We start from the raw sequence: 26,012 nt of genomic DNA, 5'->3' as shown, positions 1-26,012 counted from the left end.
ACTTTCATGAAACCATTTATAAATAAGAGTAGTTAGAGAAACCAAGAACAGTGCTGCTTCCCAGAAATAACGTGTCTAACGGTTCCAGGGATTCCTCTTGGAAAGTAGTGTTGAACAGTTGGCTAAAACCACCTATATAGATGTGTTTAAAGTGATTATGTATAATTATATGACAAATATACAATCTTCTGTCATAACACAGTGCAAAGTAGTTGCGATTTCTTTGCAACAGTTTCTGTGTATATTTGTATCAATTTTGTGATGTAATCAAGTGGTCTTGTAAATTGGAAATTTTTTTCATAAAAGAGACTGTCTTAGAGATATTTCAGGTAGAATTCAATAAGGAAGATAGATGGATTGTGTCCTCCAGATGTTTGCGAAAGTCTTATTATGAACTGTAGGCCTCCCCCACCAATGATTGCATTGTATTAGTTAACATATTCGAAGAAACATACTGTCTGCTCTATTAACAAAACTTCTGAATAATATATATATTATTCCTTGTAGATATTACAAAGAAACAGGATGGACATTTTGATGCACCCCCACATTTATTTATGAAGGTGAGTTTGCTAGCAAGAGCACTGTTTTCTCAGAGTTGATTGAGGACCTTTAGCTCCTGGTGTGTGTAAAATAGACCTGAAACTCTACTTAAGTCCTCAAAACATGCCCAGCACAAGCATTACTTTTTTTTATTCAAGTCCTTACCTGATTTGTCCTCCTTGACATCAGCAGAGATGATACAACAGGTATTTCAATTGGTAGTTTTGATAGTGTGGGGTTATATTTTGTTCCAGACTGTTGTGTTTGAGGTGACGGTTTGAGCCCAGAGGGCAACTGAGCACCACCACCACTCAGCTGTTTACTCACCCCTTCCCCCCCTAGCGCTGGGAAGAAGAAAAACGAATCAAAAGGCTCAGAAATAGAGATAAGGATGGGGAGGGGTTGCTCACCCATTAACTGTCACAGGTAAAAGACAGGCTCCTTAAGGGGTAGAAAAGTGTCACTTCAATTCACATCACTAAAGATAATGACACTTAACAAACAGAATGGGGCAGTGAGAAGCATTACCACATGTTAAAACACCTCCCACCACCCCTCCCTTCTTCCTGGGCTCAGTTTTGTTCCCAATACATCTACCTCCTCACCCCCAGTGGCACAGGGGCTAGGGGATGGGGGATGCAGTCACTCTGCCGCTTCTTCCTCTAAGCGGGGGGAAGCACTGTTCTGCATTCTCCCCCCTGCTCCACATCACGTCCTTCTCATGGGAGACAGTCCTCCACAAACTCTCTCCACTGTAAGCTCTCCCCACAGGATGATTCTTCCTGAGATGCTCTGGTGTGGGTCACCCCCACGTGTTGCGCTTCCCAGTGCTGAACTACAACAGTGGGGGCTGCTTCTTCCCACAGACTCCCAGGGGTCCTCCACAGGCTGCAGGTGGATCTCTGCTCCTCCAGTGACACCCATGGGTGGCAGGAGGGGTGGCCCTCCTGTCTCACCATGGGATACAGGAGGGTTCCCTACTCTGGCACACCTCTCCCCCTTTCCTCCCTCCTTCCTTCCACTGACCTCCGTGTCTGCAGAGGTGTCCTCCTTGTAACTCGTCCTCAAAGTCCTTCCCCCCTCCTCAGGTTCCCTTCCTTAAATAGGTTATTGCAGATGTGTGGCCACTGTTGCTAATTGGCCTGGCCTTGGCCAGAGGTGGGTCTAACTTTGGAGCCAGGAGAGCTTTCCAGAAGCTTCTCCCCCACTACCAAAAACTCTGCCACACAAACCTGGCCCACAAGCTTATTAGATTCTTAGTTTCTGGTGCTGTGATTCTTTAGGTAAAAGAGGTTGACGCAGCTGGAGAATGGTTTAAAGAAGGAATGAAATTGGAAGCTATAGACCCCTTAAATCTTTCGGCAATATGTGTGGCAACTATTAGAAAGGTAAGAAAACAAATATGTATTTTGGGAAGGTAGATGGGAATCCTGTTGTCACTCACCTTTATTCGGGTTTGAAACAAAAAGCTCAAACAAACTAAGAGCAGTTCATTCACACAGTGAATGTTTATGGAATATATCCATTAATTGTTTATATACAACTGCTATGAAAAAGAATGTACTCATGTAATTTTATTTTTGTAATTTGAATCTGGAAATTCAGCCTTACCTTTAATTAGAATATAAGATGTTTGTGAGATTAATTTGCAGGACAATCTGCTAATTATACCAAGTGTTTTGCAGCTGTTCAGAAAGAAACCTCATCTTGCTTACTTGCAGAAGTCTATGAAGATATTTTAAGGATGTACTTCTTTCCTAGCTTGATTGAAAGGGAGCCCATCTATGTGAAATCTGTTTTAAAAGAGGAAGAAAATATAAAAGTAGCTTAGTAGAATTGCATAACCTTACCAATGAGGAGTGTGGTTATGATTTTGTCTTTCCTTATTAATGGTGTGCAGAATATCCTTGCAAACTAAAGAGTAGACTGAATTTTAAAGCTTTACAAGTAGAAGTGATGTTCATAAGAAAAATGAGCTAGAGATCAGAAAAAGGAAATGTTCATCTCATAACTTTGCAGTTAACAAAGGTACATTTGACAATAGTACACACAATCTTGGAGACAGGTATGATTTGGGGTGTTTTTGTTTTGTTATAATTGAATGTCCTAAGTATGCTTCCATTATTATTACTTTTCACTCTTTTGAAACATGGCATGCTTTCTTTCTAGCCTTATCACACAGTTAAAGGTATTTAATGCAAAATTTTGTTTTTCTTTACAAAGGTTTTAGCAGATGGCTATCTTATGATTGGGATTGATGGCTCAGAAGCAGCAGATGGGTCTGATTGGTTTTGTTACCATGCCACTTCCCCTTCTATTTTCCCTGTTGGTTTCTGTGAAATTAACATGATTGAACTAACTCCACCCAGAGGTACATATAGCATTCTGACCACATTTTATTTTGAATATTTTTCAGTGATATTGTATGTGCCATATGCTTTGTTCCTTAACTCAGTCTACAAAATTCATGTCACTTTTTAGGACTTTCTCAAGTCTGAAACAAACCAGCGTAATTTCAGAGTAATTTAAAACAGGGATAACAAACTTCTAATTTAGAAGTCAAATTGAACACCTGATTGATTCTCTGGCTAAAATAATTTGCTTTTGCTGTTAGAAATTGAGGATAGCCACTAGCTGAATAGTATATCCATTAAGTGAATGGGAAGTATGCTAGTCACTAAAAGGGTTGTTCAAAATATGTCATTGCTTGGGAAGTCCTGGCCACCAAAAGAATTAACGAGCATTGTAAAGAATCTCAGTCTTGGGCTACTTCGCAACAATGCAAGTTAATTTTTGGAAGAAAATGCACAAACTTGAGCTTCGAGGAAGTAGCCATTAGAGCTGTACGCTGCGTAATCCCTTCTGCAAGAAAAAGCTGTCTGTCTGCTAGCACATATGCCTCCAGAAGACTGTGTTGCCTTCATTTTCCCATTTTATTGTCTTGGTCTAGCAATTTATAAAGAGGATTGTAACTAGCTGTGTAACAGCAGATAATAATGGTTTTCTACGGATTGTTTTCTCCATTCTCATTCTTGCAGGCTTCTACTTGCATTTATTGAATTATTTTTCTAGGTAATAACTACAAAGACAGTGTAATGCAACACGAAGAACATAATTTCATATCATTTTCATTTTTGCACACTAATGAATCTGTAATTTTTGAGTATGTGGAAAGAGCAGTCGGACAGATTTACTACTATTTTTCAGTCACCTCATTTAGTGAATTTATTGCCTAGAAATTCATGGGCATAATCACCCCTCAGAAATGTGGTGCAAGAGTGTCTTGCAATAGGAAAAGTTTTTGTGGGAGGAAAAAAACATGCATGTCAATACATATCAATCAATTTAGAAACAAATACATTGATGATACAGAATAGGGAAAAAACTCCCTTCTGTTTTTCCTCTTTACTCTTCACATACTACTTAACACAAAGTATGTGAATTTGTTGTTAACACATCTATTACACTTCTCTGTGTGTTGTATCGTGGCAACCTTATTCTTAATCTACGTGTATAGTTTCCCTTTTATGGCAGTTTTCCATAACAGTCCTGTATCATGCACTGAGAGGCAATTACAGATCACACATGCAGTAATCTAGAAGTCATTTGAAAGGGGAATTAACAGGAGTAAAATACAGAACATAATGTGCATTAACATATTTAATAGGATCAAAGTGATCAAAGCTTCTTAGCTCTTATGAGAGGTGTATTTTGCTTTCCAAATTGTGGGCTTGAAAATAGACAATTTCTTAATTCTGACTACTCTAACAAGAACTGTGTGCACATGTCTGTAGGGTGTGCATAGTGAGAAGTTAATGGAAGGACTTGCCTACACATATATTGGTCTAGCCAGAGGACCCATGCATTAAGAAGAAAAGCATAATATGCAAAACTGATATGTTATTACCCTTATGAATTGTGAGCTGTCCAGCTACATCTGTTCCCGCAGATATTGCGTACCTAATGTGCACACGCTTTTCCAAAGAACATTTAGCAATGTGGATAACGAAGTGGCTGAGAAATCATTGGACTTTACATTTACAAGCGTGTTCCTTCCAAACATCTTCATGTCTTGCTGAAATCAGTAGAAGATGAGGATGCTTAGACGCTTTCAAGAAGGGGTTGCATTTTGGGCTGTGAATGTTACCTGCCTGAGGAGTCTGGCCCTGCAGTGCTGAGCTGTGGCTCAGTGGGAGCTCTCTACCCTCACCTACATAAGACACAGCTGTATCCCGTAGCTCCCCATGCCATGCCCACTACGCTGCAATCTTTATAGTATGTCCAACACTGCATACTGCTACAGAGAAACCTTCCAGTCCTGCATGTTTTATGTGTATTCAGTAGATGACCAAACGCTAAATACATTTGAGAGATTTTCTTCCCTCTATAATAGTTTTTAAAATTGGGGAAAAGAAGTCCTGTAATTTTCCATATTATTGCTATTTCTAGCCTTGTTTAAGTTTTAAAATATCCACTCTTGTTCTTACCACTCTCTTCCTAACAATTCAGGTGTTTCAATAGTGGAGCTCTTTCCCCACAGGAAAGACACTGGATGTGCTTAATTACATGATCTGTTCTGGGTCATTTGTGTGGGGCTTTGTAGAGATCAAGGATCTACGTGGACAGAAAGCTTCATGTATGAATGATTAATCTTAACATTAAATGACACTTTCTATATTATCCAGAGGTTCATTCATCTTGTTTGTTGCAAATGGGCAATGTCCAGGTGACTGTCTTGTCCCTTAGACCAAAGCTCAGAGAGTGGAAGTTTCTGATGTTAATATTTTGCTTCTTTGTTGTCTTTTTAGCCGTAACACAGTGCCAATATACTATTTTTGCTGTTGTTCTTATGCATGAAGTTGGCAGTTGATGTATGAAAATGTTGTTTAAAATTCACAGGTTATGCAAAACTTCCTTTTAAATGGTTTGACTACCTCAGGGAAACTGACTCAATAGCAGCACCTGTAAAGCTCTTCAATAAGGTAATAAACATTATACATGTATATTTAAACTGTAATTAGTATTTTCTTTAAATTTCTGTCTGGATAGTCCATGGGATGGATTTCATTAAATACAATTTCAAAAAAACTAAGATGACAGAGATTTAGAAATAAGAACCCTTTGCGTATATTAAGCTTGAATATTTCTGAAATGTTAAATACAGCTGTACGTGAAACTGCATAAATGATACTTGATATTTTCCTACATTAAGTTGACTGAAATACTCGTTTCAACACTGTGCTTAAACCATCTTAATTAACATGATTGTATAATAATGCTTGCCTTGTTTGTATTTGCTTTTCCAGGAAGTTCCAAACCATGGGTTTCATGTTGGAATGAAACTGGAGGCTGTTGATCTGATGGAACCTCGACTGGTATGTGTGGCCACAGTAACTCGCATTATCCACCGTCTTTTGAGGATACACTTTGATGGGTGGGAAGATGAATATGATCAGTGGGTGGATTGCGAGTCCCCAGACCTCTATCCCGTGGGATGGTGTCAGCTAACTGGATATCAACTACAGCCTCCAGCGCCACAATGTAAGTTCTGTCTTGTCAATAATGTAACAGTTGCTTATGGGTCCTTGTTCATGGCTGATGATTTTCCTGACTTCATCCTCTTCAAGTTAGGTCACCAGGCATAACAAAAATAGAACAAATTCTTGCTAATGCATAGAAGTACACAGTTCTAATCTCTTCCACCTTGACTTTTAAAGTACTTCTGGGTATTTTGGTGGCTACTTACTACTTTTTAATGGCCAGAAGATGCTTATTTGATCCAGGGAAAAAGCCTGTTACTTGTCAGTTCTAGATAATATCACTGAGAGTTTGTATTACTTTAGGGTTGCAAATATGTATGATTTACACGTCAAATTTGAGGGAACTCGACGTGTGCATAGCTATTCGTGTGCAGAAGTACTTACGTGAGAAGGCTGTATTTTATTTAGTGCATCAAGATTTGTCCTGTCAGGTCAGTTTATATAATACAATATAATATATATAACTAATAACTGCATTTTGAGAACTGTTAGTTGTTTAATAGCAAGGTAATAGTAGTTACTGTTAGTAGTTTAATAGGAGGTTTTTCCCACAATAAAGGTATTTTGCCTTTGTTTAGTCATTAAGGAGAAATTCTGTAACTGTGTAGCAGCTTTGACACATTCCGAAGTGTTTTTTCAAAATAGTAACCTTCAATTTTGAATTCTTAATTTTTTGCAGCATCAAGAGATAGCCAGTCAAGTTCATCAAAACAGAAGAAAAAAGCTAAATCGCAACAGTACAAAGGACATAAGAAAAGTGGGTGACAAAGTAGTGTTTGCACTTTTCCTGTTGCTTAAAAAGCTTGTGTTCTCTCCCTAAGTCCCTATTCTATTTGGAAATGTTTGTGTGTAAACAGATGTTATGTTTAAAGGTGCAGTATGCCATAAAAGGAACTTTTTCCATTGAGAATAACTATTTTTTTATAACTCGGAACAGGGTTGATGTTGCTAATAATAATCTATCTGAATTGTAGGTGGACAACTGTTAGAATATTTTTGGTATTCAGACATCATTTTAGTTAAATAATACATTGACTATGTAGGTATACTGCCTTAAAAAGTACTCAGGTATCAATTAACACAGTTTTAATTCTGCTCTTTGTAGCATGGGTGTAGGAATAAGGAACAAGTTACTTGGATCAGAAAGAATGAGATGTAGAAAACTTAAATTACCATCTAGCTGGTTGTTCTTTAAAACAAATAAGTGACTTATTTGCCAGTTTTTAAGATGAGACATCTCTGAGAAGCTTTGTGTAAAACTTTTATATGATTATTTTCTGGAACTATAAGTAGCACTGCTGTATGTGACTTCCTGTCACAGTAAAACACAGTAGAGACATTTTTAAGAATCTGAAGTATTCGGGTTCTTTCCACAGTAATTGTTTCCCTCTGGATCAAGTTATCTTCAAAATTCACTACCAGTTTGAATTTGCACAGTTGCAAAGTTTGCATTTCTCCATATATTTATTTCCAGGACTCCGGTTTAAACTGAAAATCTGTTTTGTATGAATAAAATGAAGGGAGTAAAGGCAGCTAGTTGAAAGAGGACCCTGTGCCTTTTCCCATCACTCTTATCTGGAAATCAGATCCATCTGTATTCTCTAAGCAATACTGTGGTTTTATATGGCAGTTTTATTCCAAAGGTTCTCAAGCCATTTTTCTAATACTTTGACAGTTTTGAAAGGCTGCTACCTCTTGAGTCAAGAGCAGCAGCAACATGACAGCCATTGTACAAGAGATGTATGTGCGAGCAATGACGTGGTAAATACGAACATAGAGTAAGCCTATAGTCTTGTTAAGTGCTACACAATTTGTAATGATGTTTAACTCAAGATCTGACAGTATTTTTTTTAAAAATAATCAATTGCAGCTGGGGAGGGAGGTTTTTTCTGCCACATAAGGGTGAATAGTTTGTGTTGACAGAAGTAGATGATTTAGTTCCAGACAGCCTAACTATGTCTTTTATATTTGGAGCATCAAATGACTGTGCTGACTCATTCTCTTGGTGTTTTCTTGGAAACAGGAGAGTTGGAAAGGTGCAGTATTTTATACTGCAGACATATGGGCAGATCAGCTCCAGAAGAGGGTCTGTTATCTGTCATCTTAAATTGGCCCTGCTTCTTTGTCAAGATATTTTCTCTTAGGACAGCCTAGCAGACAGTCAAATCAACAGTTTTGTTGATGTTCAAAGTTATACTACCTGCAGATCAGCAAACTTGACTAACAATAATCTTTAACAGTCCTTAATGTGACATGAGAGATTTTATTATGTGAAATACTCTTCTAAGAGAGATCATTAGGCCTTTCTTACCATTAGAATGTGTATCATCTTGACTTATTTAGACTTGTTTCCAGAATAAAACTAAAATTTTAAGGCACATTCCCTGAAAGATAAGACAACGGTTTTCCCCCATCTCTTAAAAACTCACTTTGAAATATAGAGGCTGTTGAAATCCAAACTATGCTGTTCTGTAGATGTGAGGAGTAGCTGCTTTGCAGCTGGTCTCAGTGAAGTGTATTTCCTGATGGTAAAGCTTTGTGGTCTTTAGTATCTGGACAGCCTTATCTTACAAAGCATCAATCATTTTGATTACTTCAATATTGCTGCCAGTACTACGATCAGAGACTTCCAAAAAGCAATGTGGATTTCTAAGGACTATCCTGTGCCTTTGGCCACTGATCCTGGATAAAGGAATAGGTCTGGGAGAAAAGCATTGACAAGGTGAAAGATTGCATAAAAATAAAGTTTTAAACATGGTGAAAAAAAAATGGAAAAGAACTCTGGATGAGCCTGACACTCGTGTAAAGTCTGATTAAATGGACTGATTGCTAGTTTGAATTGTACATGAACTAACTGCCCCTAAGGAAACTCTTGCATAAAACCTAGAGCAGGGGTCTACAGATGGATACTGATATATTTTGAAGTAATTCAATTTCAACCAGAAGAGTTACCAAATTTTTTTCATGGAATTAATCAGCTAATCTTGAGGTGATTGGGGGGGGAAATTCAGGCAGGTTTGTGTGAGCTAAAAAAAAACCAAAACAAACCTGTCATCGGTTTCCCTTATTTCAGGTCTTTCTATCTTTGAACAGTAGTTTCTCGTATTGATTTAAGATGCATCCACTGATTTCTGTTCTATCACAGATCTAGCTATCAGGGAAGGGCCCATTGACCTGGGACAGAAAAAAAGCTATCTTCATTCTGAGTAGGACCTGAAGCTGAATTCTGAGTTAGGTCTACCCTAGCTTCCTGCAGTGATTTTCAGCGTTGTGACAAATGAGATTAAAACTTTGTTTTTATCTGGGGCTTTCCCTGCAGTAGAAAAATGGACCTAAATGTGAAGAGCTGTGCTACAGTTATGTGGAACTAACATGAGGAATTAAAACCCTTGTCTTCCCAGTAAGTTTGTGCATGGATCTGTTAAGACAAACTGGAACCTTCTTCATGAGTCATTGCAGAAAGCAACTTTTGCCATTTGGATCTTAGGACATAAAAAGAAGTTGCCCAGTGAGTGCCACAGATAAAGCAGGTGTCTGGGAAGTTCTTACAACTTCTTAAGTGCCTCAAACATTGTGCTGTTTCTCCTTTCTGCTCTTTGAGGAAATAAACAGTAAAATCCAGATCCTGCTCAGAATCTTGCAGCAGTATTTTTTTTTAAATTGAATTCAGGTGCAGAAAAAACTGCTGATTTGAGACTATCTAGAGAAGGTTGTGAGTGCTGTTGCCTTAAGCTAGGCAAAGATGGCTATATCATTAATTATCTTTGTGTAGGACCTGGTTTTGGACAATTCTGGACTGTCTGAGCAGATTTTGTGTAGCAAGCTATGCTGGACCATCCTGCTCCTTACCTCATCCCTCTCCTTCCACTTAATACCTCTGTAAAAGTTTCTTGATACCTCTTCTACAGTAAGTGTGACACAAACACTGGGAGAAAATTCCCCTTACCTAGCCCCATAGGGAGGAGATTTATTCTAGTGGAATTTGTTCTTCATTTCTCACTAACCTGAAGTAAATGTGGGCTGTGGAAACAAGAAGGAACTTCTGATGGGTTTCTTTTCTGGACTGTTCACTCAATACTAAGAAATGTACTTAATCATGGAAAAGAGATGAGAGAGCAAGCTTATCAAAATTTATAGTTGACTGCTTCCTACATGTTTATTCTTGGTAGGTTATGGCAACAGAAGTGCTGAGTCACAGGAAATAATACTAAGAAAATGTTTTTTGAAGCCTTTTGTTGTTCAGCACTTCAAAATAAAAATAAATATCTTATTTGGAAATGTATTTCAGTCATAAAACTGTGTAATACAGTAGTAACGCTTTCATGGTAAACTAACCATAGCTGATTAACAGGAAACACTGTGTATGTCCTAACTAGATTATTTTTAGCACAGAGAGGTGTTACTTCTGCGTGTCTTTCTCATAAGTACTCACAACACACTCCAGGAAAGCTTTGTCATTCTGCTATGTATAATGATGCAGTTTTCTAATGCAGTATTTTACCTCTTTACATTCTAATGCAGTATTTTACCTCTTCACTGAGTCCATTGAGGAGCGAGTAGCGTGTACTCAATGAGAAGTAGAACTGATTAAATAGCAAACTCTGCCGTAATGGGATCACGGCAAAAGAGAAGGAAGTCAGCCTCCTGTTGTTCTGTTATGCCACTACAGAAACTAGTATAACCAGTGGAATTAACTCTCCACACTGAATGGGAACAACTCAACAAGCACTGCATCCAGCCATAATGTTTTACTTCTCAACAACAAAGGAATACAAGAGAAGATTTTAAGCGATCTTAGGAGAATTTCTTAACGCATTGAAAAAAGTCATTTTGGAGCTGAGAATACAGCTGTGCTTTTTCTATTCCTTTCTTTGAAATCTATGTTGGGCAACATGATGTCAATTTTCCCCTATGTCATTGTGACTTAGAAGTAGTTAACATGCACACATTTAGTAATAAGGACAGAAAATTAAATGTTAGGCTCTTACCCCTATTAGGGAGAGGCTGATCATAGTACAGATGCTCCTATGACTTTTTAAGCATAATTTGGTTTTGTCAGCTGTTTGGAACGCCCAAACACTTTGTTTTGATGTGATTACTGAAATGAAATAATTTTATTTAAAATGTACCAATGTCTTTAGTGTATTTTAATTGCTACTCCCTTTTGGACAGTCATCTTATTTAACTAGCATCCTACCTGGCCTAGCCTTCAATAAAGCTGGAATTTTTTTTTAGATTTATTGTGTTGCTATGCAAGAGTTTGTCAGGTTGACAGTGAACCCATTCAGTAGCATTTGGATTGTAAAGATGTGCTTATTTTACCCTTTTTAGCTTTTTCCTTTTTAATTAGAATGTTTTATAACTGTAACATGTTCTTTGTGGATGCAAAATACCAGGTGGTCTGTTTGAATTATGCCTTAGGCCTCCTGCGTTGTCAGCCAGCAGCGTGTCTGTCATTGCTGCTTGTTTTTTATCCAAAGAAAGGAAGATCAGGTTCCATGTAGTTTTTGTTTGCTGGATAGTTACTGTGTTACTTGTTGATTTCTAATTGCAAGTGTAAGTTTTGTGCATGCTTTTATGAGTCCTTGGGAATCACTTCCAGTTTTGTTTCCAAATAGTGTTTATTTGAAGTGGGTAGGATTTTGTACTATAGGTGCCTACTGGTCAGAAGGCTGTGCAGGTGAATGCTTGAAGGGTAACTTGGTAGTTTGCCTAGCCAATTAATTAATAATGTAGTATGTAGTATCTGCTCATATTATCTGCTTTCTAGTAGGTATATATATTGGAATAAGGTTATTGAAACAATAATTTGACCTCAACATTTTAAAAGGTGGATTCTGTAGATAACATTATGCCTCATTTTAGTGTTCTCTCTCTAAAAGGCTCATCCTGAAGCTGCCTTGCAAGAAAAATGTTTAAAAACAATGATAGCTTTAGCATACACATAATCTAGTTACCTTTTCTCTTCAGGGCTAGGCTTTTGTTTGTCATGTTGTCTTTATCTGACAGTGCTGAGGATACTTAAGGATTAGCAACCATAGTTTTGATACAGTTGAAAGCAGTGGAGATGATGTATTACGGTGCTTGTATCCCTGATACTGTAGAGGAGTTTCCTTGGGCACAGAATCGGAGCATCGTAGTGATAAAGGAGGAACATGTTAATAATTTGCATGGGAAATGTTTTCATAACATTTTTTCATGAATGCAATGTTTAATAATTTGAAGGCATTTTAGCAGGTAGTTTCTCTAAACACCGAAATGTTCATTGATGTTTGTAAGATGCTGTAAAAATGGGAAAACCATTCTAAAGTACTTAAGAGTTTGTATTTTTAAACTAAGTTTTTGGAGGTGTTAAACTTTGTCTGGACTGGATTGTGTCCCCAGAACCATCCTTTCTATCTCTTAGGCACACACAACTGCCATTTCAAACTGAGCCCGTGTGTCTTGGGTGTCCAGCCAGAGGATTCTGTATTGACCGTGCAGTGTAGCTGCAACAGAAGCAATTTACAGTATTTCTATTTCCTTGATAGAGTATGGAATAAGTGGATCATGTTTTTAAGCAATGCACTTGAAGTCCTACCAGCCAGTCTCTAGAATTCAGTATGTAAAATGTGGATGTGGAGAGCAATATTCCCAATAATAACTGAATGGTGCCATTGTACAGGCCTTTGTTTTTCAGAATCAGTGAATATGAAGCAGAGCCATTTCTCAGTGAACAGTCTGAGTTAACTAATGCACTTTAACCCAAGCGTTTATTTTAGTTTGACTTGATGTTTAGAGAGGAAGATACCAGTTGGGAAGAAACCTGTCAGTTTGTCCAGCCCACCCATGACAGGTGAGGTGCGGAGGAGCTTCTCTGGTGATGACGAGTTGACTCCTCCACCATATCGAACCCTTCCAGCACAGACAGCCCCGGAGGCCTTCCAGCCTCCCAGGACTAGCCAAGAGTTCAGTCCCAGCCTCAAAACAGGTAACTAGCCACATCAGTCTCTGTTACGGCAGAGGGAAATGATGGACAGGGTGGGGAACTAAGCATGTAATGTGCTGACGCATCAAATCTCTTCTTTCCTTTTTTTTTTTCCTTCTTTAAATTTTGGTTGGCTTTATTTTCTTCTGTTAGAGAGCTTATCATTCTCACTGACACACCACCTCACTGAATTAATCATAGAAAAGGATTGCAGCTGTTTTAAAACTTCACAGGAGGCCATGTTGTAGGTTACCAAGGCACAAAGGCACAGAGGAGCTCTGCAGAGTTTTAAAATACAAAAATGCACTCTAAAACTGAATGGTAATGTGGATTTGGGAATATCTGATGTAAGCAAGAAGTTAGTGTGGATTATCTTTTGCAGAGAAGGTAACAGTACACAGTAAATAATGAGTGATCTTTGCCTTTGTGTCAGAAGACGACAGTTACCTGGGAAAAGATCTTCAGAATGTAAGCATCATTTGATATTTTGTGGGTTACTAATATAGAAAATATATTTGAAAAGAGTTCGTCCTTTTAGAGTTTGATCTTTTCCCTATTTCTGCTGTAAAACCTGGGTTTGGTTTAAGTATTGACAGTATAATTGTGCATCTGTATGACTGAGCAGAGAAAAACTCTTAAATATTAATTTATCAGTAATATTGAGCGAGAAGATGAAAATTTTGAGCTTATTTAAGGGTAGCTTATGTAATGTAATCAATCTTCAATTATAAAGTCAAGTGCAAGGATCTAATAGTTATTTTTTTCTCTTCCCTTTTTCTAATACATATGGCAATATAATGTGGCAGGTAAACAAATTATTTCTAACAAATCTGTTGCCTGATCTGTCAGGCAAACTGGATTAAGCTCTCCCTGCAGGACAGTTGCCAGGTTGATAGGTTTAGCTTTGGATTTGCTTGATTTACACTCCCATACTGGCACTTCTCAGTGACTGTGAATACATCCAGAACAGCTTCTCTTGTCCCTGTGTTATCCATTAACAGAATGGGACATGGTAACTTCCTTGCTGCCTTCAGACCCCGAGGACAGATCTTGACTCTTCTGCACACCTCTCAACGCTTCTCAAGAACTCCTTTATTTTTACTTCAGCTTGCTACTTGTGTGTACATGCCTGTCTTGTAACAGAGTCTTTGATGCAGAAGAGAAGCCTTGCTTAGGAGAGAGTGTTCTGGAGTGTTTGTTTCTGCACAGCTTTTCTTCTTCTCTTACTGCAGATCTACACCCAAATTACATTTATGTAGTGCACAGACATGCACAGTCTGAGTTTTCTTGTCATTAGTTCTCTTGAGTTTCTACAAACACCTGTCTTCTTTGGTTTCTGACAGCAAATGCTTTTTGTAATCATTTCTGGGGAATTTTTCAAAGTTCTGAATTTTGGAGAGGCAGGGCAAAATTAGTTTTATTTGTGATGTAGCCTTGTCATTGTCCAAAGGTGTTTAAATTTAAATTGAAACCAGCAAGACCACACCCTTTGAGTCTGGGGAAGGGGAGGGCGTTGCCCTGATAACATACAGTAAGTTAAGAACACGTTTGAGATCAGCTGGAACGTATTAATTGCATATGTATGCCTCAGCTTCATGTGCTGCCTCACATTTTAGTAGCCGTAGCTGGGGTGTAAGTATGTCCCAGGAGATGCCTATATGGCATTGAACAGCAGTAGTGTAAGGTTAGTAACGAGACAGGTGTTTGCTCTAAAGCTTCTTGTCTGAGATCTCAGTAAGGCTCATTAAACAACTCCCATCTTTGTACTGTCAAAAGCACAGGAGAAGGTTTCAGTACTACTTCATCTTGTACAGTATAAAGTGGTTTTGCTCTCTAGCAAAGTCATAGTGCTTCTTTAGTGTGTATGAGTATTTTGCACTTTTTATGTTTTAAGCACTGAAATGCAGCTGTTGGACAGCTTCCCTTTTAAAAAGAGCCTACAGCCAGCCTGTCGGAGGAGAAGACCGCTCTGAGAGACTCACCCTACTTCAGCACATATTCTGGACCACGTTGCTTCATTCTGTTGTTGATGTTTTGGGGGTTTGAATGACATTGCCTCAGACACAGTCTTTCTTTGTCTCCGCGAAAATCACTGAGACTATTTAAAAAGGGAGTACCTTGCACTTCTGCATCCCTTTTACTTCCAAGATGATTGGTCAGATGAGTTCCACTAGCTTTTTTATTCTTTATTTCAAGTAACTTTTGTTGTATAGCTGTAGCTAAGCTTTTCTTATGGAGGGCTGTAGTTAAAAGCTGTATAATAGGGACAAATGAAGCAAAGTATCATTAAATACCTAAATATAAGGATTTTGGTTCAAATTAGCCAGAGGCAAGCCAAATTATGGAGACTGCTATTACTCTTGTTACCTGCAGAAGCATTCCACAAATACTGGGGGGAGAGAAGAAAAAGAACATTCCTGATGGGTTTCAGATTTGTGTCCCTGTCCTTTGTGTAGCCTTTGCTTAAGGTATTAGCAGCGTGTCCAAGTAACCAATTATGTGTCTTATCATTTAGACAGCACTTCTGTTGTCCTCCACAGATCAAGATTCATGTTCAGAGTTGGGCATAATGCAGAGAAAAGTATTTAGAGGGCAAAAAAAAAACCCAGCAAGGTATTGTGGGCTATGTAGGTGGGAGGAGGCATCTATTAAAGAAATGAGGAGAGCTTGCATTATGCTGCAACTTTTTGACAGTTTTTAATACCTTAATTTTCAAATTTTATTTTTATTTAGCACAAGAGTTTGTTTCAACATGGAAGATGACAGAAAAATAATAAAAGACTAATCAAATGGCTTGTAAGTTATTGCAGGGCTACCAACAGCAACAGGTTATGGGTTTGTTTTTTTTGTCACTGCATATTTCTGCATTTCAAGATACATTGATAATGCATATAAACTTTGTATTCAGTAGCTATGAGCTTTAATACTCTTCTCATTCATTTGGTCATAGAGAACCATTTATTTTTGTATAATCAACCCTTTAATGTGGGTACTGCACCTTTAATGAAAGACTTGACATGTTTTGTTTTCAGTGTTCTTGTCATTGTGCTCATGTTTGATAACTATCACTATTCATTAATGAAACTGGAAAAGTAATTGTGACATTGTTATTCATAACATCTTTTTTATGTCTTGTATCTCATTTCTATTTTCTTTTTACCAAAGAAGAGAGAAGATTAGAACTACAAAAAAGTTTTGCTTGAATTAAACTTCTGGGATCATAGTTTTAATGATTGAGAAATCTTTGGCGATGTTTTGTCTTGTCTCACATAGACCATTTACAATAATTGGGCTAAGTCATGTGAATTGTAGATTTTTAAATGGCCAACAGTCTTATTTTTACTTGCGTAAAGACTAAATAGGAAGTCAGCAGTAAACAAGAGTAAACAGTAAAATAAGTGTCATTCTGAGCAATAGTCATTATTCCTGCTATGTTCAGTTATCGTCTTAAACCAGTGTTTTAAAATACTAAGTTCTTGAGAAAACCCTGTAGAGAATATATTATTGTAAGTAATTTGTTCAAATATGTTAATATTAGAGCATAACTTAAGGTTCAATTTATGGTTGGAAAGTATCTGCTTTCTGTGGGATACTGAGTGTTAAAAGAAGAATCACTAAAATGCGGACTGTAAGAAAGTGGGCAATCTGGGGTCTGTTCCCAATTTAGTAAGATTAAGAGAATTTAAGGAAAAGTTGCACTTACTTTGAATTTTAATGTTCTTCTTTTATTTTTAGTGACTTCATTGCAGCTGAAGGAGGAGTTGCTAGATGGAGAGGAGTACAGCTTCCTTCAAGGAGCATCCGATCAGGAAAGCAACGGATCTGCCAGTTACTACATCAAACAAGAACCATAAGGCAGCTCAGAAAAGTGAGGGACAGAGTATTGGTGATAGGAAAAGAGCCTTTCTCCAAGACTGACTGATTTTGTTCCCACTTCGATGGTACAGTTCAGGTGACTGTACCTGGGGCACTTTGCTAACTGTAGATGAGTTAGACTCAGTTCAGAATTTTTTGGAAGGGCGGGGAAACTATTTTAGTGAAACAGATTTTTCAATTTATTAAAAACAAAAATGGACACTTTTGTGTTGTATTTGAAGCTTTTGAAAGAATTTTGTAATATTTTCAAGTTCAGATTTATTGTGCATTGTTAACAAGAACTGAAATTCTAATTTTTTGGTAAGATTAAAGTTTAATTAGCATGATTGTGGGAAGCGGTTGGAGGAAGATATAGTTGCAAATACAAATGAACTGTCATAAATGAACCTTTTTGGTACAAGTTGGGAGGTTTTTAGACTCTTGTGAACTGCACTGGTCACGCCTCTGTGTTTTTTTATTGTGAAAATAAGGCATTTAAACCCTAATTTAGAGGCATAAAGTGTATGTGGAAGATAGTCCTGTAAAGCTCTACTCAGTGAGTAGCCCCAATTGCAATGGAGCCATCGCCTGAGGAAGATTTTAACTTTTCAAGATGTTTTTATTTAGTTTAAAATACTTTTTTTTATATAAGATTTTTTTTAAAAAAGAAAAGTTCCGTAGGGTCTGATTCAGTGCCCATTAATATCAGTAGCCTTGTCTCCATTGACTGCAGTGGGCATTGGATTGGGACTATAAAGCTCTTGTCTGTACATGAATGTCTGTAGTCTTGGGATGCTTCAGCAAATGTTTACAGAGCCCTATGCCAAACTGGAACTTCAGAAAATTCCCTCATTTGGAAGATGAGTTTTAGCTATGAATTTAGACTAAAGAAGAAACTTAGTAACTCAGGCTTCCCTTGGTAGTGGGAAGGAACTTCTGAGTAGTATTTTGATATTTTTTTTTTCCATTCAGGCACACCTAGATGTTTCCCTTACCATCTTAAATATTTATTTGTGAACGTTCAAAACCGATGTTCCACATGGCTTCAGGTGAGCTAGAAAGAGCCATACATTGTGGATTTTAAAAATGAGTTCAGTTCTGCAGAGCCTGCAATATTCTTTTCTTGCTGCAATAGTGTAATATGGAAGTTGAGACTTGAGAACAGTATATAAATCATACACTGTCTAGTATATAATTCATAAACTGGGTTTGCTTACTGCCTGGAATCTTGTGTCTCACTTCAAGTATCCCATTAGCCCCACCTGCTTAAATGTCCAGATTTTTTTAAAGGCAGAAGTCATGTAAAAGGGTGAAAATGACTACCAGTAAAATACGAAGTATTCTAGCACAAGCTCTTAATAATTTGGATTTTATCTTTTCATATTTTAAAACTTTGTACCTTTGTAAATGATCTCATTCGTGGAGTTGATTAGTAAAATGGTTAATCAGCCCTGCAGAGCTGTGACTGGAAAAATGTGCATCAAGAGCTTTTTAGCTTTTACCAGTAAGGTTCATTAACTAAACTCTCAGGAATTAACTGCATATGTTCTATAAGTGCTTCTGGGTCTTAGCAGGTCCCCTTCAGAGCAGTACAATGATCATCTTGACTCATGACCATAAATTAGGGCTTAAAGAAAATTAATCAAAATCATTAATGCCTGTGTTCCTACAGCCTAAGAAATGCTTTAAGGATATCAACCCACAGAGCCCCAGGAGACCATTTTTGTATATTGTTGTTTGAGCTTAAAAAAAAAAAGTGCATAGAAAGTTGAAAACCAGCAATTTGATTATTTTCTAAAATATTGCTCTAACTTTGGGTACATAGTATTGGTAATATGCACAGGTTTACCTCATTCTATGCAAGAGGGGTTAATTATGTAAAGTTTTGTATTTACTACTGGAAGTAAAAAATGTCCTGTATAGTGTAGGAATGTCTGGAATTCTTTTCTCCCTTACTGGTAAAATTTCTTAACTAATGACCCCTTTTTAACAACAGCTTATATTGACAGAATCTGGTTATCAGATTATCTGTAACTTCAGGTGGTAAAGACATTTTAGCTCTCTAAAATAGCCATAATAAGGACTTTGTCAGGCTTGGTAGACTTCAAATACATTCTCTTAGATTCTGACCCACCCATGATGTTTCTTTTGAACAGCCTGAATTGGAGAAGTAGGACTAGAGACCATTGTAATGACACTTTGAGCCTTGATTATTTTTTTTTCCCGTGTTCCCAATTTAACCTGCTGTAAAATCCAGCTCTGCAAGCATCGATTTGGTTTGGTAAGTACATGGCTATTGATTGTTTTTTTTAATGCAACAACTTGCAGGTTGTCCCAGTCAGCTGGAACAAGGTTGGCAGAATCTTGCTTTCTTCTCTCATCAGAAGCTTCTGTCTTCAGTAGAAAAACTGTTGAGTTTGTGTTTCATAATGTGAAAGCTTGGGCTAGTAATGAGCAAGGTGTGTTGCCAAGTCACTAAAACTTGAGCTTCTGTGTACCTGATTTCTCATACCTGATTTCTGAGTTAAATGTCAAGAGGGGAAAATTAGCACTTAGGCTGAATACACTTCCTGTGTTGGAGAAATGTAAGAATCGGATTTGAAGTCTGTCAGTCTTTATCATGTTCTTTAAAAACAGGTGTTTTATTCATTAAACACTGAAGTATGTGAGTTGACATGCTTTCTCAGATATACATGTGACTTCAGTAGGAGTTGGGTGAAATTTCTCTTGTGTTTCTGAATTTAAAATATACCTAAACTGTGTAGTTGTCAAGTACAGTGAAAGCTGTCCTAAGCAAACCACAGAAGAAACTGATTGATGTCACTTGCTTAGGAGAGGTTTAAGGAAAACCTGAGTGAAATTCTAAGTTATTTGGAGTGGTCTCTTCAAAGTGTGGGCTACCTGTTGGCTGTGGTATCCATAGTATAGGCTTCACTGTATTTGTAAATTGGGGAAAAAAAAAAAAAAGTTAGTAACATGGCTCCAGATATTTTTATCTTCACTTTACTCTAAGCCATGTTACTTGGCTAAAAGAGCAGCGAAGTGTTGGACATCTGGAATCTTCAATGGGGTCAAACTAATTTCAGTATTTGGCATGGCAGGTTTTTATAACCGTAAGGTAGCGCAAGTTATATACCTTACTTTGCAGCTACCCTTCTTCTAGTGCTCAAAATCTTTCTGCTGATCTTTTGATTTTTGTTGTTTTAGATACAACTCTTTAACCTTTTCCTTGGTGCATCTGAGGAAAGCTAAAGCAGTTATCAATTCCTTGTTCTACGGATACTAACACGGGTTTCAGTGTTTGTTTGTTTTTTTAATTGTTGTTTTATGTGATGTGAATACCCTCTCCTGTCAATATTTGTACGATGGTGCTAATATATTTGGTAACAATCCTTTATTGGGAAGGGATTTTAAAAAAACTGTGATTTAAACTGAGTTTTTCTTCCTTTTAATTTTCATATTTAAAACAAAAGCCACAGCCATTTATACAAAAAAGGCATCAGCTTTGGCCCCTGGGAAAATGTTGGGGCGGGAATCAAGATTAAAGGGTTTTTACATCATTTCTGTATGTATTTGATATATAGATCAATATCTGTACAAATTTAATCTTTTATTTTCTTGGTAATTTGTGTGGTCCATGAGGGAGTATTTAAAGCTTTCTCATGCAATGTACATAAGTGAAAAAGAATGCTTTTGGAGAAATTAATGTTACTTTCATTTTTACGAGACTGCAGATTTTCAGCATGGATGTGAAAAGCATTAAAATTATAACTTTGTGTACAAGATGAAAATAATTCACTAAATTTGCCTTTTTTACACAAAATAAAAATAATAAAAAGTCATCTTCTGATAGTGATTGTGTTTAAAGGGCACTCCTTGGCGCGTGCACAAACATTCCAGCTTCTCTCCTGAGAATAAAAAAATACCCACAATTTGTAAACTCATGCATGTTTCAAGTAACTGGGTAGGTTCATCTGAGCACAAATGAAGCATGAGAGCCTCTGAGCACAAGGTAAGGTTTTTAATGCAAGAAGGTGGCATTAGATGAGCATTTAATAGAGAGCAAACTTTGCACTTGGTCTTCGATTTCACAGTTGGTATTAATAGCTGTGTAGGAAGGGAAATTTTGTCATGAGGTAGTATCACATTTTTCTGCTAGTTCAGTTCTGCTGTTGCATGGAGCTCAAGCATCCCTTCCCCTCTGCCTCTGCAAGTTGGCTTTGCAACTGTGATGTATTTCAGTAGCCTTCAAGGCAGCTTTGCAATGAGCAAGTCACTGAATTTTTATTCTGATTATACTTCTACATGGAAGGTTGTGTTAACTTTTCCTTCTGCAAGAGGAAAATTCTGAATGACCAAATAAAATGACTTTTGTGACTATCTGACCACAGTAGTGAATGCACCACAACCAAGTAGTTCATATCCATTTATTTGACAGTGCTGACAATGACTTAAGATAACCGTGGTGATAATTGCTCCCAGGTCAATAGCTGGAATGAGATGACACATTAAGAAGGCACAATCCCTTGTGGAAACTCCTTTCACTCATAGATCCAATCATGTGCACAAGATTTGAAGTCGATGAGCTCTGCAGGTTTGAACCACAGGTTGATCTCCTTCTGCGCGCTTTCTACGGAGTCGCTGCCGTGAATGATGTTTCTGTGGAAGGAGACAAACGAGTTGTTCTGAATAAAAATACACTTTCAGCAACCTCCTAGTTTTCCATATGGAAAAACATGGATGAAGCATCTAGAGCTGCAAGACTATCTGAGGAACAGTGTTCAAACACCCCCACTGCAGGAGCTGATGGAGCTTAGCAGGGTGACTACAGCTACTTGGCTGAACTGCCACTGACTGATCTTACATGGAGCTCTCCCGAGGAGCTGCATTTCCAAAAAAGTCAGTTTTGTACCAAGCCGTTTCCTTAAGTAGCAGTTACAGATTGTGACCTGCAAATAAAATACCATCAGACCAGGATATCTACCAACAATTTTGACTTCCCAGAATTAAAAGACTACCACCATAGAGGTTTTAAAATCAATCAGAAACAAACTGAGCACAAACCTTCCTACTTGAATGCAGAAGTCACCACGGATGGTACCAGGCTTCGAGTCTGCAGGGTTTGTTTCGCCTAGCATTACTCTCCCAGTTTTAACCACGTTGAGTCCTTCCCATACCTTAAGGAAAAAAGACAAGCAAATCCTATTAATCCATGTTTATACAAAATACTAAAGATTAATCTTTGCTAATACTGTACTTTGCAAAGAAACAAGAGCTCCACCACTAAAATATTAATCTAGCCTAGATCCTTTCTTAGGCCTGTAAAGATGACCAGGGAAAAAACATATGAACTGAGAGTGATTATAAAAAGGACTATAAACATTGTCACTCCAGTAGAGGAGATCCTTTACCAGGCAACTTCAAAACCTTTCTCTTGTGTGGAGTTGCAGGTGCTCAGAGTCATGTATGTAGTCAAAACAGGAGGAGATGCTACTGGGACAGTGACACAGTTTGGGGGCGAGTGCAAAAAAGAATGACAAACGATGGATTTCTGTGGGGCAGCCCTGACCCTTTATTGCCCAAAACAAAAGATTATTTGGTGCAAAAGACTGGCTGTCAGGAGTTTTGCTTAATCCATGGTAAGCATTTTAATATGCATTTTATACATGCACATTTTTCTTGTTAATAAATAGTAGCTTCTTACTTGATTGTCTTAATTTTGGTTTGGTTAATTTTGGTCAGAACTGGGTAGTTTGAAAAAGTGTATCTGAGTATTTAGAAATAATTTACAGAAAAATACATTCAAGAAATAAGTCTTTAAGTAAAATTAAGCCACTTACCATGGCCACGATAGGTCCAGAGTTCATGTATTTAACCAAACCAGGGTAGAATGGTCGGTCTTTGAGATCAATGTAATGTTGTTTGAGAAGGTCTTCAGAGGCCTTTAAAAGGACGGATGTAACATTAAACATCACTTTTAAAATACTGCAGTACGAATGGTGTCACTACTGTCAGACTACAGCATTAGTGACCGGAGTCACCAGTCATTAACATTGTCAACCATTGCTGCAACGCTAGGGTAGGTTTCAACGAAAGTTCCTGATGTAAAATTGCAGGAGTACGGGACACACCGTCTTTCCTTAGGGGGTGTCAGTGTTGAGAATTGTCAATGTTATTTTTTCCCGTTGCAGCAATACTCAGCTATCAGCTGAGTACAAGATGTCGGGCTGCTGTTACCCGACACAACGTTTCACTCAAGGTCATTTCAGCACTCTTAATTAGGTGGCATTAAACCATCCAAGCAAATTCTTAGGAAAGGGGAGAAATGAAACGTTTGTGCTTGACAGAAATCTGGGCCTGAGGTGTGATCCTGTACGTGCTGCGGTCGGGCCGATTCAGCATCCCCTGCCGGTTCTGGGGCCGGGATCGCCGCCGCGGGGGGGGATGTACCGAGCTCCACCCTGCGGCGGGGGGGGGCATCTAGGCCGGAGCCGGCGGCGATTCCGCGGGCGCGGAGACTTACGTGCACGAACTTCATGGCCACCAGGCGGAAGCCCTTCTGCTCGAACCGCTTGATGATCTCCCCCACCAGCCCCCGCTGGACGCCGTCGGGCTTGATAGCGATGAAGGTGCGTTCGCAATTGGCGGCCATGGCGCTGCGGGGCAGAGGGACGCGCACGGTGAGGCTCGGCCCCGCCGCCCACCCCCCGCCGCCGCCGCCTCAAGGTCGGACAGAGCCGCTGCCCGCCCCGACATGGCGGCGCCCGCCCCGCCCGGGCCCACGTGGCGCCGGGCTGGTCCCGGGACTCGGCCGGGCCCCGCTCCCGCCCGCCGCTCCCCGCCGCCCGGCGCTGAGGGGGGCCCGTTCGCCATGAGGCGCCCGCCGGTAGCGCGGCCCGGCCTCCCCCCGCGGCGCGGCCCCCGCCTCACCTCGCCGGAGCTCCCGCTGCCGCCCGCACCGCAGCCGCCGAAGAAAGAGGCGGAGGAGGAGGCGGGCGGTGGCCGGGTCCCCCGCCCTGCGGAGAGGAGGAGCCGCCCGGCCTGCGGCGCTTGGGGGCGGGCCTGCCCGGGCTGCGGGCTCGCCTGGCCGCCAGCCCGCGCTGCCGCCGTGCGGGCCGGGCCCGGCCGCTGCCGCTGGGCCTGGGGCGGCCGCTGCGCTCCCTCAGCGCCCGGCGGGGCGCGGCCCGGCCCCGCCCAGCCCCCGCCGCGCCTGGCAGCCGGCCCGGCCGCTCTCCGGTTGCAGCAGCGGCGGTGTAAAGCCTTTTCCACAGCGAAAAGATTCAGGGTGTTCAACTGTACTGAGTAATTTTTGACCAAGAGGTGCGCGTATTTTTAGAGATATTCTGCGGTCTGCTAACTCATGGTTGTCCCTGCCAACCTCCCTTAACCGAAGCAGCACGCCTTGGAGCTGCTTGAAATGATGTTTCTCGCAGAAAAGGGACGTGGGATCCGTAACCCAGGGAACTCGGCCGTCATCTTGTCGGGATCCCGGGAGATGAAGCTGCAACGTGTCAAAACGCAGGTGTGAAACTTCACAGTCCCTGCACCCATGTCCTAACAAGACTTAGGAAGTGGTGTTACTTTTAATGATGTTTACTACTTGGCCCTTTACTAATTTACAGAACACTTTTTCTCTCCTTGAGCTAGTGATAACCGTGTACGGTCCCTGCAGTTACAGCGTTAACGAAACACCTTCTGCAGCAGAGACACCGGCTCTTACTGACGGGCCCCTTCCCCTTAGTGAAACTGGACCTGCTCGGGCTTCTCGGATGTGCAGGAGCGTCGCACGTCCCTGAGAGATGGCTGACCTCCACCTCCTCTCCATCTCAACGCGTTAATCAGTAGCTTTCTGACAACGCCCACATCTCCAGATAACCCCAAGTTCCCTAATTTGTAGTAAGCAAATCAAGAAAAAGAAGTCTCAAGTAATCCTTCAAGCAGAAATGGAGCTGGAGACGACTCACCTCATGCACAGGCTTACCACATGTTCCCTTTTCTCTAACAACCTTTAACTTCATTATTTATCTTCTGTAACACTGAATATTTTCAGAAGAGAAGCTAACAACCTCACCTACAGATTGTTACGGAATTTGTTCCCTGTCCTTATACTCGTTAATCAGATCTAAGACAATATAATGAAAATTTCCTTTGATTTCACTTAAGAAACAGCAAACGTTTTATTTTGTACCATCTCTTTTTAGGAGTTAGATACTTTCATAAAGTATCGTAAGCATTGAATTCAACATTCATTGCACAGTTTAGTATTTGAAATGAGAATTTACTGTAGGAAAAAAGTCTAGGAGTTTAAACAACTAGCTTCATGAAACTCTTGCTTTTAATGAATACAGTGTTGCAGGTAAATAAACACATAATACTGACCCTGACACGTTCATTGTTCCTCATCCAGTACAGCTGGTGGATATTTGTGGTTAAAAGTTCTGCAAGAGGCTCATCATTTTCTGTGACAGAAGCAGACGTCTCTACTGAAATAGATTTAGCATTATTATGACTGTATTTGCATGATTATGACTGAATTTCTTTACATGATTAAATAAATAAATTTTAAAAATGCTGAAGTCAGTTCTGAAATACCTTATCCAAGAACAGCTTGCTTTGTAGTTCCAGCTATTAAGGAAGGAACACAAAGGAGAACATAGCTAAACTATCAGCTGTTTGGTCAGGAAAGCAAACATCACTCTGTTGTTGCTCTGAGCAGCGTCAGAGGACTGCACCAGGGAAGTGGCTGAAGGCAGATCTCCCTCACCCAGCCTCACATTAATCTTTTCACATAAAAGGGTATTTCTGAAAGCCTGGCCTATTAATACTTCCTTAAAACAGTAAATAAATCCCATGTGGGGAAAAAAAAAAAAAAAAAGGCAAGTTGAAACAGTGTCAATCCAGAGGAAAGTTCCCATTTTAATCAGAGCTCCGCTCTGCGTGCGGGCACAGCGCATCCCGGAGAGAGAAATAAATCAGCTTTTTTCTGCAGCCATGTTGTCATGGGGGTTCACTTGACTCGATATCAAGTTCAATCCTCAACATTTGGGCACACTTTCGATATATTTACATACCACCGGTTGTCCCCTAACACTTTAACAAAGTGACCC

At 39.4% G+C, this 26,012-nt stretch overlaps 2 protein-coding genes across 17 annotated transcripts in view; one reads left to right on the top strand and one right to left on the bottom strand.

Annotated features, from left to right (window-relative positions):
* The window catches only part of MBTD1 (mbt domain containing 1), a 40,862-nt gene extending 20,115 nt beyond the window's left edge, over positions 1 to 20,747 (top strand). For 9 of the 16 annotated variants that reach the window (XM_074889362.1, XM_074889359.1, XM_074889355.1 and 6 more), the window contains 7 exons: positions 508 to 563; positions 1,827 to 1,931; positions 2,767 to 2,914; positions 5,443 to 5,525; positions 5,850 to 6,084; positions 6,763 to 6,840; positions 16,786 to 20,747. In XM_074889362.1, the coding sequence (XP_074745463.1) occupies positions 508 to 563; positions 1,827 to 1,931; positions 2,767 to 2,914; positions 5,443 to 5,525; positions 5,850 to 6,084; positions 6,763 to 6,840; positions 16,786 to 16,904 (824 nt within the window). In that variant the 3' untranslated portion in view covers positions 16,905 to 20,747. The remainder of the gene's footprint in view (positions 1 to 507; positions 564 to 1,826; positions 1,932 to 2,766; positions 2,915 to 5,442; positions 5,526 to 5,849; positions 6,085 to 6,762; positions 6,841 to 16,785) is intronic. The other 7 variants (XR_012631575.1, XR_012631573.1, XR_012631574.1 and 4 more) reach the window with 7 other exon arrangements.
* A 571-nt stretch (positions 20,748 to 21,318) lies between these two features.
* LOC141952193 (nucleoside diphosphate kinase) lies at positions 21,319 to 23,993 on the bottom strand. The gene is made up of 5 exons (XM_074889371.1): positions 23,836 to 23,993; positions 23,429 to 23,561; positions 22,746 to 22,847; positions 21,970 to 22,082; positions 21,319 to 21,564 (listed from the first exon to the last, which is right to left on the bottom strand). The coding sequence occupies exons 2-5, from the start codon at positions 23,555 to 23,557 to the stop codon at positions 21,447 to 21,449; spliced, it is 462 nt and encodes a 153-aa protein (XP_074745472.1). The 5' UTR covers positions 23,558 to 23,561; positions 23,836 to 23,993; the 3' UTR covers positions 21,319 to 21,446.
* Between the last annotated feature and the right edge of the window lie 2,019 nt (positions 23,994 to 26,012).

The sequence above is a fragment of the Strix uralensis genome, chromosome 19, assembly GCF_047716275.1.
Source record: "Strix uralensis isolate ZFMK-TIS-50842 chromosome 19, bStrUra1, whole genome shotgun sequence".
Classification (NCBI taxonomy): domain Eukaryota; kingdom Metazoa; phylum Chordata; class Aves; order Strigiformes; family Strigidae; genus Strix; species Strix uralensis.
The sequence above is the reverse complement of the archived record's forward strand: the minus strand, read 5'-3'. Positions and strand labels throughout refer to the sequence as shown.